The sequence below is a fragment of the Mirounga leonina genome, unplaced genomic scaffold (assembly GCF_011800145.1).
Source record: "Mirounga leonina isolate KUSES-001 unplaced genomic scaffold, KU_Mleo_1.0 Mir_153, whole genome shotgun sequence".
Lineage (NCBI taxonomy): Eukaryota > Metazoa > Chordata > Mammalia > Carnivora > Phocidae > Mirounga > Mirounga leonina.
The window spans coordinates 1485558-1500852 of NW_023270387.1; the positions used below are offsets into that span (position 1 = coordinate 1485558).

Consider the following 15295-nt stretch of genomic DNA (forward strand, 5'->3'; position numbering starts at 1 on the left):
CGGCCTGTGAGACGCTCTGTGAGACGGCCTGTGAGACGGCCTGTGAGACGCTCTGTGAGACGGTGTGTGTATGGATGTGCACAGCAGTCGCCGTGGACGTGGTTGGGCAGAGCTGGTTTAACTCCCCAGCGTTAAGGCTTGTTGGAAGTGGGCTCGGGGGCTTTCCTGCTGCAACCGCTCTGCTCTTTGTCTGCAGCTTCTCGTGGTGCAAGCCCTCCGGCCGGACAGACTGCAGAGCGCCATGGCTCTGTTCGCCTGCAGAGCCCTGGGTGAGTCCTCGGCCGCCCCGCCCCGCCCCGCAGCCCCGTGCTTTCCGTGGACGCCTCGCTTCGCAAGGCCGGAAGGGCGTCTCGTCTCCGTCGTGCGTGTCTGGAGACCTCGGGGGGTTCAAGAATGTGTGTTGGTGGGACTGCAAGTCCGGTGCTTAGTTCACATCCTGGACTTAGTTACGGTTTGATACTTAAAAAGTCATTTTATGGTGAAAGCCCTTTAGACATTTATGCAGTCATTCTTTTTTTTTTTTTTTAAAGATTTTATTTATTTATTTGACAGAATGAGATAGAGCATGAGAGGGGGGAGGGTCAGAGGGAGAAGCAGACCCCCCGCCGAGCAGGGAGCCCGATGCGGGGCTCGATCCCAGGACTCCGGGATCGTGACCCGAGCGGAAGGCAGACGCTTAACGACTGAGCCGCCCAGGCGCCCCTATGCATTCATTCTTAATTAGGAGTTAGATAATTAAAGTAAAACAAAGAAATAATCATAGTCTTGCGGGGAAAAGCCTTCAAAATGAATTATTTTTGCTCTACAACAAAAAATGAAGGCTTTGTTTGTGTTTTAGGTTACAGTCTGTGCAGTCCATTTTTAAAATCTCTCAGATAGTCTTACCAGAAAGAGCTAAAAGTTACTTATTTGTTAATAAAGTATACCATGTTTTGATTTGCTGAAGAGAATTTGGGAAAACTGAGTTAGGGAAAGACGGCGTAAAGTATTTTAGTTGAAGTACGGAGTGATCCAAGAAGAGCGAATCTTCATTCTAAACCACAGGAAGTTTGGAAATGAAGAATCTGGCATTAAGTAAAAAAGTATGCTGACATTTTTTTCTAGAAATTCTCTATTTTAACATTTTATTCGTTGTTAAATTTTATGTTGAAATTTTTAAAATTTTTTATTATGTATGTTTTCGTTAAATAAGAATTTTTCATATAAACAAGCTTAGCACAGAATTTTAGGAAATTGAAAAGAAATATACTGGGTTTTCCACGCTCCTCTCTGGAAACCTTTACTGAGGAATCATTCAGTGTTTGCTGTAAAGCTGTTGGGCTTGATGTAGCAGGTCGTATTTTGAGGAGTTGTCTTAGTTTCAGTTTTACTCTAGTGGACACGCTCTCTCCTGTAAACTCGGCATTCATGGTGATTAGCTACCGGCAGCTAACCCTTAAATTGCTCTCACTATGCGCTGCACTCATATCTGCTCTTAATCCTCAGGGTAGCACTATGAGGGGCTACTTCTGAGGAAGCAGAATCCCACAGCTAATAAATGACAGAATGCAAACCCAGCTCCATTGTTCATGTTCTTATTAATAAGATGTATCCTTAAACCTTAGATTAAGTTATTTCAAACACACATCCTTCCCCACCCTCACCGAATATATTAGTTTCCTGGGTCTTCCATAAGTATCACAAACCAAGTGGCTTCATGCAACAGATATGTGTCGTTTCTCGGTTTTGGAGGCTGGAAGTCCAAGATCAATGTTTCCGCAAGGCCAAGCTCCCTCCGAACCCTGTCGCAGAACCCCTCCCTGGATTCAGGTGGTTTGCTGGCTGTCTGGTGTTTCTTGGCTTACAGCTGCTTGATCCAAATGGCATTTTCCCTGTGTATCTCTTCCCTGTCTGACTTCTTATGAGGGGCCTACCCCAGTCTGACCTCACCGGAAGCTAAGTAGTTCCATCTGGTGGGACCCTGTTTCCACGTCAGGTCACACTCTGAGGTATTGCCATTATGGCTTCAGCTTCTCTTTTTGGGGGGACAGCATTCAGCCCACATCTATTGGCCGTCTTCTGCTTTACCCTCTGGCAGAACACACGTGTGCACACATGTGCAGGCATTTTGAGGCTCCAGTTAAACCGGTCACTTGGTTGGCTGCTGATGGGTCTGTAGAGATGCATCTGCGCCTGCTCTGGGCTTCCCTTTCCTTAAGCATGAGGGGGAAATGTCTCCCTGTCTGTTTCTGATGGAACGTCGGTCTTCTGGATTATTTATACTCAGGTCTGGCAGAATGTTTATACACCTAACTCCTGGTTGCAGGTGACAGACGCCCAGCTCAGAGTCACTCCAGTGAAACAGGGGAAAAGCTAGAGCCAGTATTGAGAAAGGAAGAGGCAGGGCGGCTGGCCTCAGCGCCTGCAGGTCTCATGGACTCTTTCTTGGTCTCTGTTTCTCTTCCTTCTCTCCTCTTCTCTCTTCATATTTGTGTCCCTGTTCTCTCTTTCCTGCCTGTGTGTTGCCCTTAGTCTGGGGGTTCATGTGTATTCTGTGCATAAGGCTGCCGACCTCCTGGGGTAGCATTTAAAGCTTGTGATGAAAGAGAACTTTCCCTCCCAGCCTCACCTTCAGAATCCCAGGAAGGACTCTGCTGTGCTCGGCTTGGGTAACACGATCCCCTCTGCAGCTAATCCTGCTAGAAATACATGAAACTGCAGTTTCCCCCAAAGAAATCCTGGGTGGGGGAAGGACTGCTACCAGAAATGAGGGGAGAACTGCTGGTACCAAACGATGTGCATTCTAATAAGCTGACGTGTGAAGTGCTTTAGCTCGTTCTCATATTTTAGTACTTTGGTAGTTGAACCATTCATGTATAAAGTGCATTTTGAGAGTCTAACTCCTTTAAGTGTTAAAAATATCTAATTTTTGATTCTGGAAAATGAGGTGTTTGAAAAAAGATGTTAATGTCCATGTTAAAAACTCAGGAGCTACTGAATCTTGTGACTGAGGCATTTAACGTGTTGCCAAATGTAGACACACATGGTAAGTAATTGTGCAGGGTAGGCATATTTATTTAATAAATATGAAAACTGTCCCTGTGTTTGCAACTTGGAAGTTGGCTGATGGAGGTAGCCTTTTAACAGCCTTTTTTGAGAAAACAGAAGCCGTGAGACAGGAGTTCTGCACTTGTCGTCATCAAACCTTCCAGGTGGTAGCATGGGCACTGTGTTCGTTTTGCTCTCCCTTCTGTCCATGGGTGACGGCCTTGCCCTATGAAAGGCCAGCCCGTCTGCCCTTTGTGTTTTATTCCTGCCATCATCCCCTTCTCCATACCCCTGTCCTACACACGTTCCCCTCTCTAGCTGCTTCTGCAGCAGGACGTGTGGGCAGCGTGTCCCTCATGAGAGACGGCAGTAACCCAGTCCCTCGGCACTCCCTCTGTGTCCTGCTTGTCTGTGCGTCCGTCCTGGTGGTCCCATGAGCTCGCTCTCGGTACGTTCAGTCGTGTCTTCTGCCATATTGCTATGTTCAGCAGTGACTTCTGTGCTTTTGGCTTATTCCATCTCTCAGCAACGCTGTTCTTTCTTTTTCCTTTAAATGCTTTCTACTTTCTTGTCTGGTGATTATATTTCTTCTTTCAGTCCTCAGCCCTTTCAAGCTATTCCTTGTGATTTTCCTCTACTGGCTGTTTCTCTGCATGTCTTCGAAATGTTGGCCTCTTCTTCCTTCCACTGCATTCTCTCTCTTGGTAAACTCAGCCCATCCCTGACTTGCAGTGTCATCTCTAAATGCCTGACTCTTTGATCTCCTGTTCTGAGCCCTGACCTCTTCCTGGAATTCGAAACTCGTATGTCCAAGTGCTTATTTGATGTTTTCACAGGAATGTCATATTGCAAATTTACCAGGACCAATACAGAACTTCTGACTCAGCTATGCCAGTATCCACTCAGCTGCTCAAACCAAACACCCCAAAGAAACCTTTTCTCTTTGTTTTTCACTCCCCATACTCCATCGACCAGCAGGTTCTTTTGCTCCATCTCTAAAATTTGCTCTGAATTAATTTGCTACCAGCCAAATGCAGACTATTATCTCTTCTCACCTCAGTCACTGCTGTAGCTTTGGCTCTGCCCTCAGATATATTCAGAATCCACTTCTCACACCTCCACTACCATCTGCCCCCTCTGTTTAAGCCACTGTCTCAGAGCAGGATTACTGCTCTTCAGGCTTCTTTTCTTTTCCACTCCCAGTTTCTTCCCAGCATAGCAGCCAGAGTGCCTTTAGAAATACAAGTTAGATCATATTGCTCCTCAGTTCAGTCTTGTGATGGCATCTCATGGGCCTGAGTCCTTACCTTGTCTTAAAGGGTCTTACATCTTCCGGTCCTTGGTTCCCCACTTAGGTCTCATCTCCTTCCACTCTCACCCTCTTTCAGTCCTTTCCAACCATGATAGCCCTTTATTCCTGTTCTTCCAGAGCCCTCAGTGAGTTTTCTGCAATCTCAGGACCTTTGCACTTGCTGTTCCTTCTTCCAAGAGAGCTCTCTCCCTCCCCCGTTATCTTCCCCACTTCTCTGCTCAGATGTCATTTTTTCAGCGAGGATTTCCCTGAGCGCTCTGTATAAAATAACATACTTATACTCCTTTACCTTGTTTCTTTTCCTCCATAACTGTGGCTACCATCTGACATACTGTTATTAACTGATGTTCAACTAGAATATAAGTCACATGGGGGCACATATTTACGTTGTTTATGGTTGTGCCCCAGGCCTTAAATAGCCTCTGGAACAGAAGCGCTAGAAATGTTTGTTCTTATTTGGTCTCCCTACTTGAGTGCTTGTTTCCTTTCCGATCCATTCTCTTTGTACAGCTGTGTAATCTTTAAAAAAGTGAAACCAAACCATCTCCATTTTTACATAAGATCTCAAAAATCTCTCAAAACACTTACAGTAAACTCCAGATTCCTTACATGAGCTGACAAGACTCTGCTTGCTTCTCTGACCCCATCTTGTGCCATTCTTGCTTGCCTCTGGGCTTTAGGGCCAAAACAGCCTTAGCACCTTTTCACCATCTGTTTACCCTGTGCCTTCCCTCCTTTTTCTTGGGTCCTTTTCTGGAGACTTTATTTAATATAGGGTTATCTTCCAACGACCTGAATAATAGTTCTTAGTTTTCCAAGATTATTATTATTATTCCCTTTAATACTTTTTTTTTTAGGAAAAAGGTTATCTTATTAAAATTCAAGTATAATTAGCATACAGTGTTAGTTTCAGGTGAAAAATAACTGATTCAACACTTGCATACATTACCTGTTGTGATGAGCACCGGGTGTTGCATGGACATGTTGAATCCTTTTTTTTTAGATGGATAGCTCCTCTCTGTCATTCAGATGTTAACTTACAATACTGCAGTTTCAGAGAGATCTTTCTGGGCCACCAAACGGCACCAACACATCAGCCTGTTTTAATTCTCTAGGACCCAACACTATCTAATGTTTTTGGCTTATCTCTATATTTATCGTCTGCTCTATAACTCAGTGCAAGTTTCAGTAAAACAAGGCAATTTTCAGAGAGGCTCTTCAGTGTCTATTCTTTTCTCATTCCCATAGTCTTTAAAAATGTCCTCTTTGTACCACATTGCACATGACCTTCCTTCCTTCGTAGTCTGACCTTCTGCCAACTCTTTGGAATACTTCTGTTATGGTACTGTTTCACCTCCTGGTTAAATGACATTTAAGGTTTAATGGCATTAACTAAAAACCTCATGATATTCACATATTCAGATGCTTTGAAAGTTTAATATACTTCTAAAATCATATTCTGCCTATTTTTAAGCGAAAGTTATATATATTGGTATATGGCTGGATGACTTTGTATTCGGTCAGATGGTTTTATTAATACAGTTTTCATATAAAAGTTTTTAATGTATGAATAAGTTTTAAAAAATTCAAATTGCTAGAGAATGGCAAGCACTTATCTTTTTTAAAAATTTTTTTAAAAGATTTTATTTATTTATTCGTAAGAGACAGAGAGAGAGGCAGAGGGGGAAGCAGGCTCCCCACTGAGCAGGGAGCCCAATGCGGGGCTCGATCTCAGGACCCTGGGATCATGACCTGAGCCGAAGGCAGACGCTTAACCATCTGAGCCACCCAGGCGCCCCAAGCACTTACTTCTTTTTAATCAGATTGTAAAGATTTGATTTCAAATGTAATTTCTCAAGCATCATTTGTATGGAAAGATTTTTATTAAGTTTTAGCAATCTTTTTTGTAATCTGTAAACTTTCAAACAGTAACTTGAAAAATGTGTTTATGAAAGTAGTGTTAATTTCAAGATAGGACAGTCCTCAAAACTTTTAGGCATGTCACTTTAATCCTCCAAACCAAGCTTTAATATACGAGCCACATCTACTATATTACTTTTTAAAATAGCAGTTACCAGATGCTAATATTGGTACTTGAGTAATTTTGATCGAATTTTGACTTTTTTAAGTAACCGCTCTGAGCAGGTGTTGTGCTGTGTATGTGAGGTTATCAGGAGCAGGTTCCTTGAAGACCCTACAGCAGCCCCAGGGAGGCTCTCCATTAAGAGTCAATGTGAGCGGGGTGGCTTTCCTGCTTCAGAGCTCCTTCCCTGATGCGGGCCTGCGTCCCATCCCGGGCACCTTGCTTTTGTGGTTCCATCTGTCTCGTGAAGTCTGTGTCTGAGAGGAAAGGGGAAGGACCTAACGACATGCATATTCATTTTCTGTTGCCTCTGTTAACAAATCGTCACAAATTAGCAGCTTTGGACGATATCCGTGTACTGTCTTACGGTTCTAGGGGTCAGAGGCCTGCTGGGCTGGCCTGGTTTCTCTGCTCCCAGTCACACAAAGTGAAATCCAGGCGTTGGCCCTGCGCTCTCAGGGGGAGGAGGCTCAGGGAAGCAGTCATCTCCAAACTCACTCAGGCTCTCCCAGAATCAGTTGCATGCCTTGTAGAATTGAGGTCCTCCTTCCCTCCTGTCCTGGAGCCCTCCTCAGGGTGGAGAGGCCACTGGGGTTCTTTGGCTCGCAGACCCCTTCCTCCATGGTCACGGGTAGCAAGGGTAGGGGGGCTCTTTCTCAGGCTTCCCATCTGTCTACTCCCCTCCACCTCATCTGTCCTGCTTCTCTCTTCTGCTGTGTCTCTGTGACTTGAGCTGGAGAAACTTACTGCTTTTAAGGATCCAAGTGATTAAATTGGCCTACTAAGATAACAGAGATGAATGCTATTTTAAGGTTCACAACCGTAATTATGCCTGTAGAATGCCTTCATAGCAGCACCTAGGTTAGGAATCTTGAAACAGATGGCATTCTGCCTACCACAAAATGTTGGACTGTTTGTTTCTAGGCTTGAGGAGTATTCCATTTCTAAAGAGTTTCTTCCCATTTAATTGGTTGATGTACCTTGGGTTCCATAGTGGTTCTCAGTTTTCCTTCTTTTTCTTGACGTTCGTGGTACATTCTTAGAGTTGTCCTTTCTCACTAATAAAGGAAGTGTAATTTTGTACTCTGGAAACTTGTCAGTTCTCTGTTGGGGAGGATGCGATGAGTGAGGAAGAATGAATCTTTCATACTTACCACCTATAATAGTCTGATGTTAATTTGCTGCTTTCTTTACTCAGGTACCTAAAAAGTGCAGGATTGGTATTCTTTCTTTTTTAAACTGTAAATTATTTCTTCTTTGATGATTTTGGTATTTTGTCGGAGTAAAATAAAATGCAGTAAAGGTGTAAGTTATTTCTTTGACTCATTTTTTGTTCTTTTTTTCCTTTTGAAAAAAATGATACGTTTTAAAGATGCATGGTCAAAATTTAAGATCCCAGTAATTTTTCAGTAGTTTTATCCTGTGATAATTCACAATGCAGTGAACATCTGTGGCTCTTCAATTTCATTGAATAGTTTTGGATGATTCATTCTAACAGTTCTAGTGATATAGTGAGTGAAAGGTACTTGGATTAATAAAACCAATGATTATATGTAAAGATCAGTTCAATTAAAGTGCAATGGGGTTATTTTATTGGGAGTTTTGTTGGCAGAATGGCTAATATGGAATTCCAAATAACATGAACCTTACTTATATTATCATAAATGGTATATTTTTTCATGTTTTTTTCTCTAACCGAAAACATTCCAGTACTTTGAAATATTGTATCAAATGAGTTAATGAACATCTGTTTATCTTCTGTGGAATTTTAACTTTAGGAGGAATATTTAGATTTGTGCTAGAGTATGCCTGTAGAATGGTGAGCAAAACGGACGCGATTCCTGTCCTCCTGGAGTTTGTAGTCTGTATTTGTTAATTTAAGAAATGATGTGGTAATCTGGGGCGCCTGGGTGGCTCAGTTGGTTAAGTATCTGCCTTCGGCTCAGGTGATGATCCAGGGTCCTGGGATCAGGCCCCGCATCAGGCTTCCTGCTCTGTGGGAAGCCTGCTTCTCCCTCTCCACCTACTTGTGTTCCCTCTCTCGCTGTGTCTCTCTCTGTCAAATAAATAAATAAAATCTTAAAAAAAAATGATGTGGTAATCTGTATTTAAAATTTTTAAAGACACTTTTATATTAACATATAATTTCCAAATAAAACACATGTTTCGTTCAGTAGTTATCTTATAGGAACCTATCTTCGTATATATTCTGATGTTTATCACATAATATGTTTAGGTAGAGCTCTATGAGAAGACAGAAGAAGACAAAGATAGGAAGCCCCTGGTGTCCCTTCATCCTGAGATCATCATTGTTTTGTTTGTTTGTTTGTTTGTTTTTAAAGATTTTATTTATTTATTTGACAGAGACACAGCGAGAGAGGGAACACAAGCAGGGGGAGTGGGAGAGGGAGAAGCAGGCTTCCCGCGGAGCAGGGAGCCCGATGCGGGGCTCGACCCCAGGACCCTGGGATCATGACCTGAGCTGAAGGCAGACACTTTACCACTGAGCCACCCAGGCACCCCGAGATCATCATCGTTAATGTGATAATGCACAGCTTTCTATTCCTTTTGGGCACAGGAATGTGCAGGTCGTGCAGTATGGAATCATGTTGTCTGTTGAGTAATCTGCTTTTCAGTACATTACCACTTAACTCACCATTCTTGTGATTTCAGCCCCAATTGTATGGCTATCAGAAATTACTCAGACTCCTCAGGGTGTTTCCCCAAGATTTTTCACTAATACCAACAGCTACAGTGAAAGTTTTTGTACCTGCTTCTGCATTCACATCCTGAATTATTTCTTAAATTATTATAATCTCAATGACTGAGTCAAAGGCCAGACATAATTTTTAAGACTTTTGATACATGTTATAATATCAGTTCATTTAATTGGCCTAGAATGTTTATTGAGTTTATGAATAAATCAATGAGTGAGTGAACAGAAGCATTGTCTAATTACATTGCCACAAGTACTTAAGAACTGTTTTCGATTAGGTCTTAAAACAGGATGATAGTTAGCAACAACTTATTTAAAAATAAAATTCATACAATATACCCCTAGAAGCAGTTCATCAACTTTCAGAGGCAGTTGGGGCAAACTCAGTGGTGATTAGGAATATTTCTTTTTTCTTTTTTTTTTTTTCAAAGATTTTATTTATTTATTTGTCAGAGAGAGAGAGAGAGCACAAGCAGGGAGAGTGGGAGAGGGAGAAGCAGGCTTCCCGCAGAGCAGGGAGCCCGATGCGGGGCTCGATCCCAGGACCCTGGGACCATGACCTGAGCAGAAGGCAGATGGTTAACGACTGAGCCACCCAGGCGCCTGTAGGAATATTTCTGCCTGTGACAGTTCTTACTTATCCTGACGACTTGATGTTGTGACGAGTGGAGGGGAATGGGGCAGGTGTGAAATTGGTCTCTTCAGTATGGTTATCTAGAAGGGCCTTCTTTGGCCCATCTGGAGGGCATTGAATTTATATTTTAAAGTGCTGACTACAGAAATCATTAAGAATGTCTTTCTCCAGTGATTTTAGAATTTCTAAGGCGCAATATTGTCTATTCATGTCTACCTTTCTTGCCTGTGGAGTCATTCTGTTATGTTCTGCTAATCTGTTTTTCAACTCTTGTGTCATACTCCTCTTTTTAGCTCAGTTCAAACAAGTATATTTTGATTAGCAATTGAAGTGGGTCTTCTTTAGCGTGGCTTTTACTAAATACGTCAATCATGGAAACATTTCAATTTTAGTAGAAGAGATTTTAACATAATAGCAAAATTACAATTTCTTGCTGGATAGGACTTCGTAGTTACGAGTTTCAGATTCAAAAAAAGCACAGGTGAATTATGTTGAATACAGTTAGCAGTTAGCTGCTGGGTGACCTCTGGCAAGACGTTCAATCTTCTATTAGTTTTCTTTTACATAAAATAAATAGCTGGTATCACAGAATAGGTGATGAGTAAATGGAATCTGTTTTTATTCCTATATCCTCTTTTGCTCCCAAATGACCTACGGGTTGTTTTATGCCTATTTTACAACTGAGGAAACCGAGGCACCTTGTATTTTAGTGATTTGTGTAGGGTCACTTGTCTAACCTGAGAGCTTATATACTTCTGTCTCCAAACAAATATTCTTTTCATTCGATACCACTTCCTATTTTCTCGTAATGCATGGAGGTAGGGAATAGCCATCCTGTATCATGACGGTGCAGCTGTTCGCTAGATTATGTGGGACTCTGACTCCAGTGCACGGCATGGGGTCGGCACTGAGTTGCCACAGAAATGAACGAAACGTAGTGTAGCTGGGCAGTTGGCTCAGTCTTCTCTTGCAGGGAGAAACTTGCGTAGCAAGAGCACAGCACCGGTGGTGTGTTCTTCGTGCGCTGGGCGTGGCCGTCTGGGTGCCCAGCAGGCCGTGTTGTTGCAGCGATTCGCGGAGATCGTAGGTGCAGAGCGGTTGGAAGCATTCCGTGAGATGGTAGTTACTGCTAGTCCGTGAGTGGTTTTACAGTGAGGAAACTGTGATATGTACGGGATTATCACTCACCTCCGTTTTCTGCTACATCCTGTAACCACATTGCTTTTTGTTTTCGTGTCTTTCACATACATCTTCCAGGACTGAAAGAGCTGTCCCCGCTCCCCCTGAATCTCAAACGGCTCTACAAAGAGACACTGGAAATTGAACCCATCTTGATAATTATCTCCCCGGGTGCCGACCCTTCTCAGGAACTTCAGGAGCTCGCCAACACGGAGAGAAGTGGAGAGTGCTATCACCAGGTCAGCGCCCGTTACCTGCTCTTCCTGCCCTGCCTGATCCTGTTAGGGAAACATGTTTCATGGGGGTGGGCCAAGCAATGTCCCCCGAAGTGCCCAGGTCCTGCTCCCCGGAGCCTGTGAATTTGTTAGCTTCCGTGGCGGAACGTGTAGTTCCATAAGTGTCTCCACATGGAGACATCTTGCATGAGTCAGGTGGGCCCAGGGTCATCACAGGGTCCTTCCAAGGGGGAAGCTGGGGGGGCCACGTGGAAGCACCGGTGTATTGATGGCGCAGTGGCCAGAGCAGTGGGAAATGCTGGGGTGCTGGCTTGGAAGGTGCCGGAAGGGACCGCAAGCAAAGAGAATGCGGGTGACTTCTAGAAGCTGGAAAAGCGATAGGGAGATTCTCTCCTCGAGCCTCCAGGCAACACCCTTGTAGTAAAGCCAGACTCCTTGAAGTTAGATGGGGCCTCTAATCTCCAGAAATCTGGTAATAAATTTGTCTGGTTTTAAGGTACTAAATTGTGGTAATTTGTTATAGCAGTAATAGGACACTAATCTATTTGCTAAGCTTTTAAGAATAATTTTTAAATTTTACTTGGATGCTTTTACAGTAAATCAGCAATATTTACATAAACTTGCGAGTAAAACTTAGGTAACAGAGGACCATTTTTCTGAGGTAAATTTAGGAGTTTACCTTGTTTAGGTTGCCTGCTTTGTGCAATTCAGTTTGCATGCTAGTCAGAATATGTATTTAATTTATTCTCAGTTTTTGACAACTGAATAAATAAACCGCTTTCATTATAATGATTAAGCAGCAAATGGAGAAGTCGGAGTGTTGTGGGGAACCTGGACGGAAGGCAGCTAAGAGCAGGGAGTGGTTCTCGGGCGAGGGGATCTGATTCCACCCGAGGTAGGGTGTCCTGACGCCTTAGCAGGGCACCATCAGCAGTCAGTGAGGAGCCTGCATGAGGGGCCTTGTCTGCACCTTGTATCTGTTGGTATTGATTTTAGCTGCAGGGTAGAGCTATTTGCATCTGCAGTAGGTTTGACTATTTAAACATGTAAAGTTTTGTGTACTGAATTTGCAAAATTGTTAAATAAAGTAAAGCCTTTCAATATGGACATAATTATTCATGATTCTGTTATTTTAAAGTTTTGTTGCTGTGCTGAATGTATATGCTAAGGCTAATACATTCTTGATGCAAAAAATTAATTTTTTTAAAGATTTTATTTATTTGACACAGAGAGAGAGAGCGTGCATGAACAGGGTGAAGGGCAGAGGGAGGGGGAAAAGCAGGCTCCCCGCTGGGTAGGGAGCCTGATGTGGAACTTGATCCCAGGACCCTGGGATCATGACCTGAGCCGAAGGCAGACCTTTAACCAACTGAGCCACCAAGGCACCCCCCCAAAAATTAAGTTTTAATGGCAGAAGTTGTGTAGATCTCAGAGGGGATGGGTGGCTAACCATCTTCTTGGCATTTTCCTGTTGTGCTTTTTTTTTTTTTTTTTTAAAGATTTTATTTATTTTTTAGAGAGTGAGCGAGAGAGAAACAGCATGAGAGGGGAGAGGGTCAGAGGGAGAAGTAGGCTCCCCGCTGAGCGGGGAGCCCGATGTGGGACTCGATCCCAGGACCCTGGGATCATGACCTGAGCCGAAGGCAGACGCTTAACCATCTGAGCCACCCAGGCGCCCTCCTGTTGTGCTTTTTAAAAAAAAATTTATAATAAATATTTTTTTCTGATGTTTTATGAATCTTTAAGCTTTTTTCATATAATTGATGCTTTATGGGAAACGCTGAGTTGCCTATTTTAGCTGTCATTTCCGTTGAGCAAAATACTTAACCTTTTCTCTAATTCTGTTGTACATGCCTATGCTTGCATTTTTTTGTGTGTGTGTGGGATTTATTTTGCATTTTAATAATGGCAAACTAGTAGGTGCATCAAAACAATTCAGCCACTTTGTTTCACCTCCTATTTGTTTCATTCAGGGTTAGACCTTGAAATTAAAACAAAAAAATCAAGGGGCACCTGGGTGGCTCAGTCGTTAAGTGTCTGCCCTTGGCTCAGGTCATGATCCCAGGGTCCTGGGATCGAGCCCCGCATCGGGCTCCCTGCTCGGCGGGAAGCCTGCTTCTCCCTCTCCCACGCCCCCTGCTTGTGTTCCGTCTCTTGCTGTGTCTCTCTCTGTCAAATAAATAAATAAAATCTTTTTAAAAAATCAATATGTGAGTATTTATTACCTGTGTTATTGCATGCTTTACTATGCAATGAGTTAGACATGGTTCCCACTGTCAATAACTTTATAGTCTAATTGAAAAACAAAATCAATACTTGTAAAAGTCAACTAAAAAGCAATGAAATGCTATGTTGTATTCATTATGGAGACAAATCACTGTGGTTTGCAGTAATCTATAACCGTAGTCTTGAAAGTGTTTTGACCGTGTACCCAATAAAAGCTGAGCCAGGAATCTCCATGTGTCTGTTCATAAATTATCTACATGCACACACCTTGGCTGTCCTGGTGCACAGGTATGCTGTAAGCTGGCCTGTACAAATAGGCTGAGGAGTCCAGACTGCACGTGGTCCGTGGGTGTAGCCACCTAGGACTCTGTACTAACACCTGCAGAATCTGACCGTGCAGCCTGAGCGCAGTCTGTCGTCTCGGCCTTCCAGCTCCGAACATGCTTGCAGGTTGTCTGCTCTACGAGGAGGACCAGGCCCCTCGCTGAGCGTCCTCAGCACAGGTGGACGGCAGCACCTGGGAACATGGCCCTGGGATTCCAGTGAGCTCGGGACGCCCATGCCCACTCTGTCTTTATTCTCTTCTTGGCCCTCAGCCCCCTCGGCCCCGTCTCTCTCTGAGCAGCCCTAGAGGAGCAGTGGGCAGAGTGTAGAGTCCTCGCCCCGTGAGGATTTCCTGGATGACGGAAGCTAGGGAATCACACCATTACACAGTTAGACCTGTAGCTTGAGAGCCAGATATGTGCGTTGTTGGAAAAATCAGAAGTAAATTTCAAGGAAGTGGTAGTATTAATGATTAAACATTAATGATTAAACCCTCAAAGAATTCAAGACGACAGTTAAAAAAATTTCCTTTTTTTTTAAGGGTCGCGTTTGAAAGGGTTAGAATTACAGGAAATAGGGGAATGAGAAACAAAAATAAAACTATTCAATAATTCTTTATACTTTTCTGTAACTTGCAAAGCTATAATGATAATGTATTTTTAATAAACAAAGTATTAGAAATCTACTGATAAAGGGCAAAAACAAGACAACTGTTGGAAATGGCAACAGAGTTATTAAAAACTTAGAGCTCTCATCAAAATAATTGAGTTCAGTATGTATGACAGGTTAATTTGACTCTCCTGTTACGTGTTATCGGATTTGTTGTTTAGTATTGTTTTTCATTTTGTTTTTGCAGGTTGCTATGGGTCAGGGTCAAGCTGATTTAGCAATTCAGATGCTGAAAGAATGTGCCCGCAATGGGGACTGGCTGTGTTTGAAGAACTTACATCTGGTGGTGTCTTGGCTGCCAGTTCTGGAAAAGGTAGATTCAGATAAATGTGGTATAAATGGTATATTATGGTATACTATTATGTGGTATAAGAGTATATAATTTACAATTCTAAACATACACAAATATTTTTATAAAAGCCAATTCTTTTTCTTTTTAAATTTTTTTGGTTACTTTCACTCTGCATTTTACATTATAATAATGAATGTTAGTATCAGACATAGATTATATTTATTAAAGTAATTTTTAGATCTCATTCTTTTAGAACTCTTGACAGTTCTTCTGTCATTCATTCATTCCTTTATTCTACAAGCACTTGTTTAGTACAGAAAAAAACGAGCAGTTGCCCTAAGTGTGGGTTGCATACAAAATTTGTAACCTGCTCCGTGGGAAGGAACTTGGTTTAGAAAAGACAGGCCACTTTAATAACTATATTGTAGCATCATAAACACTATGGAAGAGAATTTACAAACTGCCATCAGTGATGAATTCTGCCTGGGACTATGGTAATGAAGAGTTGAAGAAGATATCCCCCTAAAACAGGGTGTTTAAATTGACAGATGAGTAAGAATTTGTCAGGTTCCAAAGAGAGTAACAGGTAGAAAGAAT

The 15295-nt window shown here is 42.6% G+C and overlaps 1 protein-coding gene across 2 annotated transcripts in view; it reads left to right on the plus strand.

Moving 5' to 3' along the window:
• Positions 1-15295, plus strand: part of DYNC2H1 (dynein cytoplasmic 2 heavy chain 1) — a 284386-nt gene that overhangs the window by 154778 nt on the left and 114313 nt on the right. For both annotated transcript variants that reach the window (XM_035008811.1, XM_035008812.1), the window contains exons 75-77: positions 197-269; positions 11030-11190; positions 14594-14719. In XM_035008811.1, the coding sequence (XP_034864702.1) occupies positions 197-269; positions 11030-11190; positions 14594-14719 (360 nt within the window). The remainder of the gene's footprint in view (positions 1-196; positions 270-11029; positions 11191-14593; positions 14720-15295) is intronic.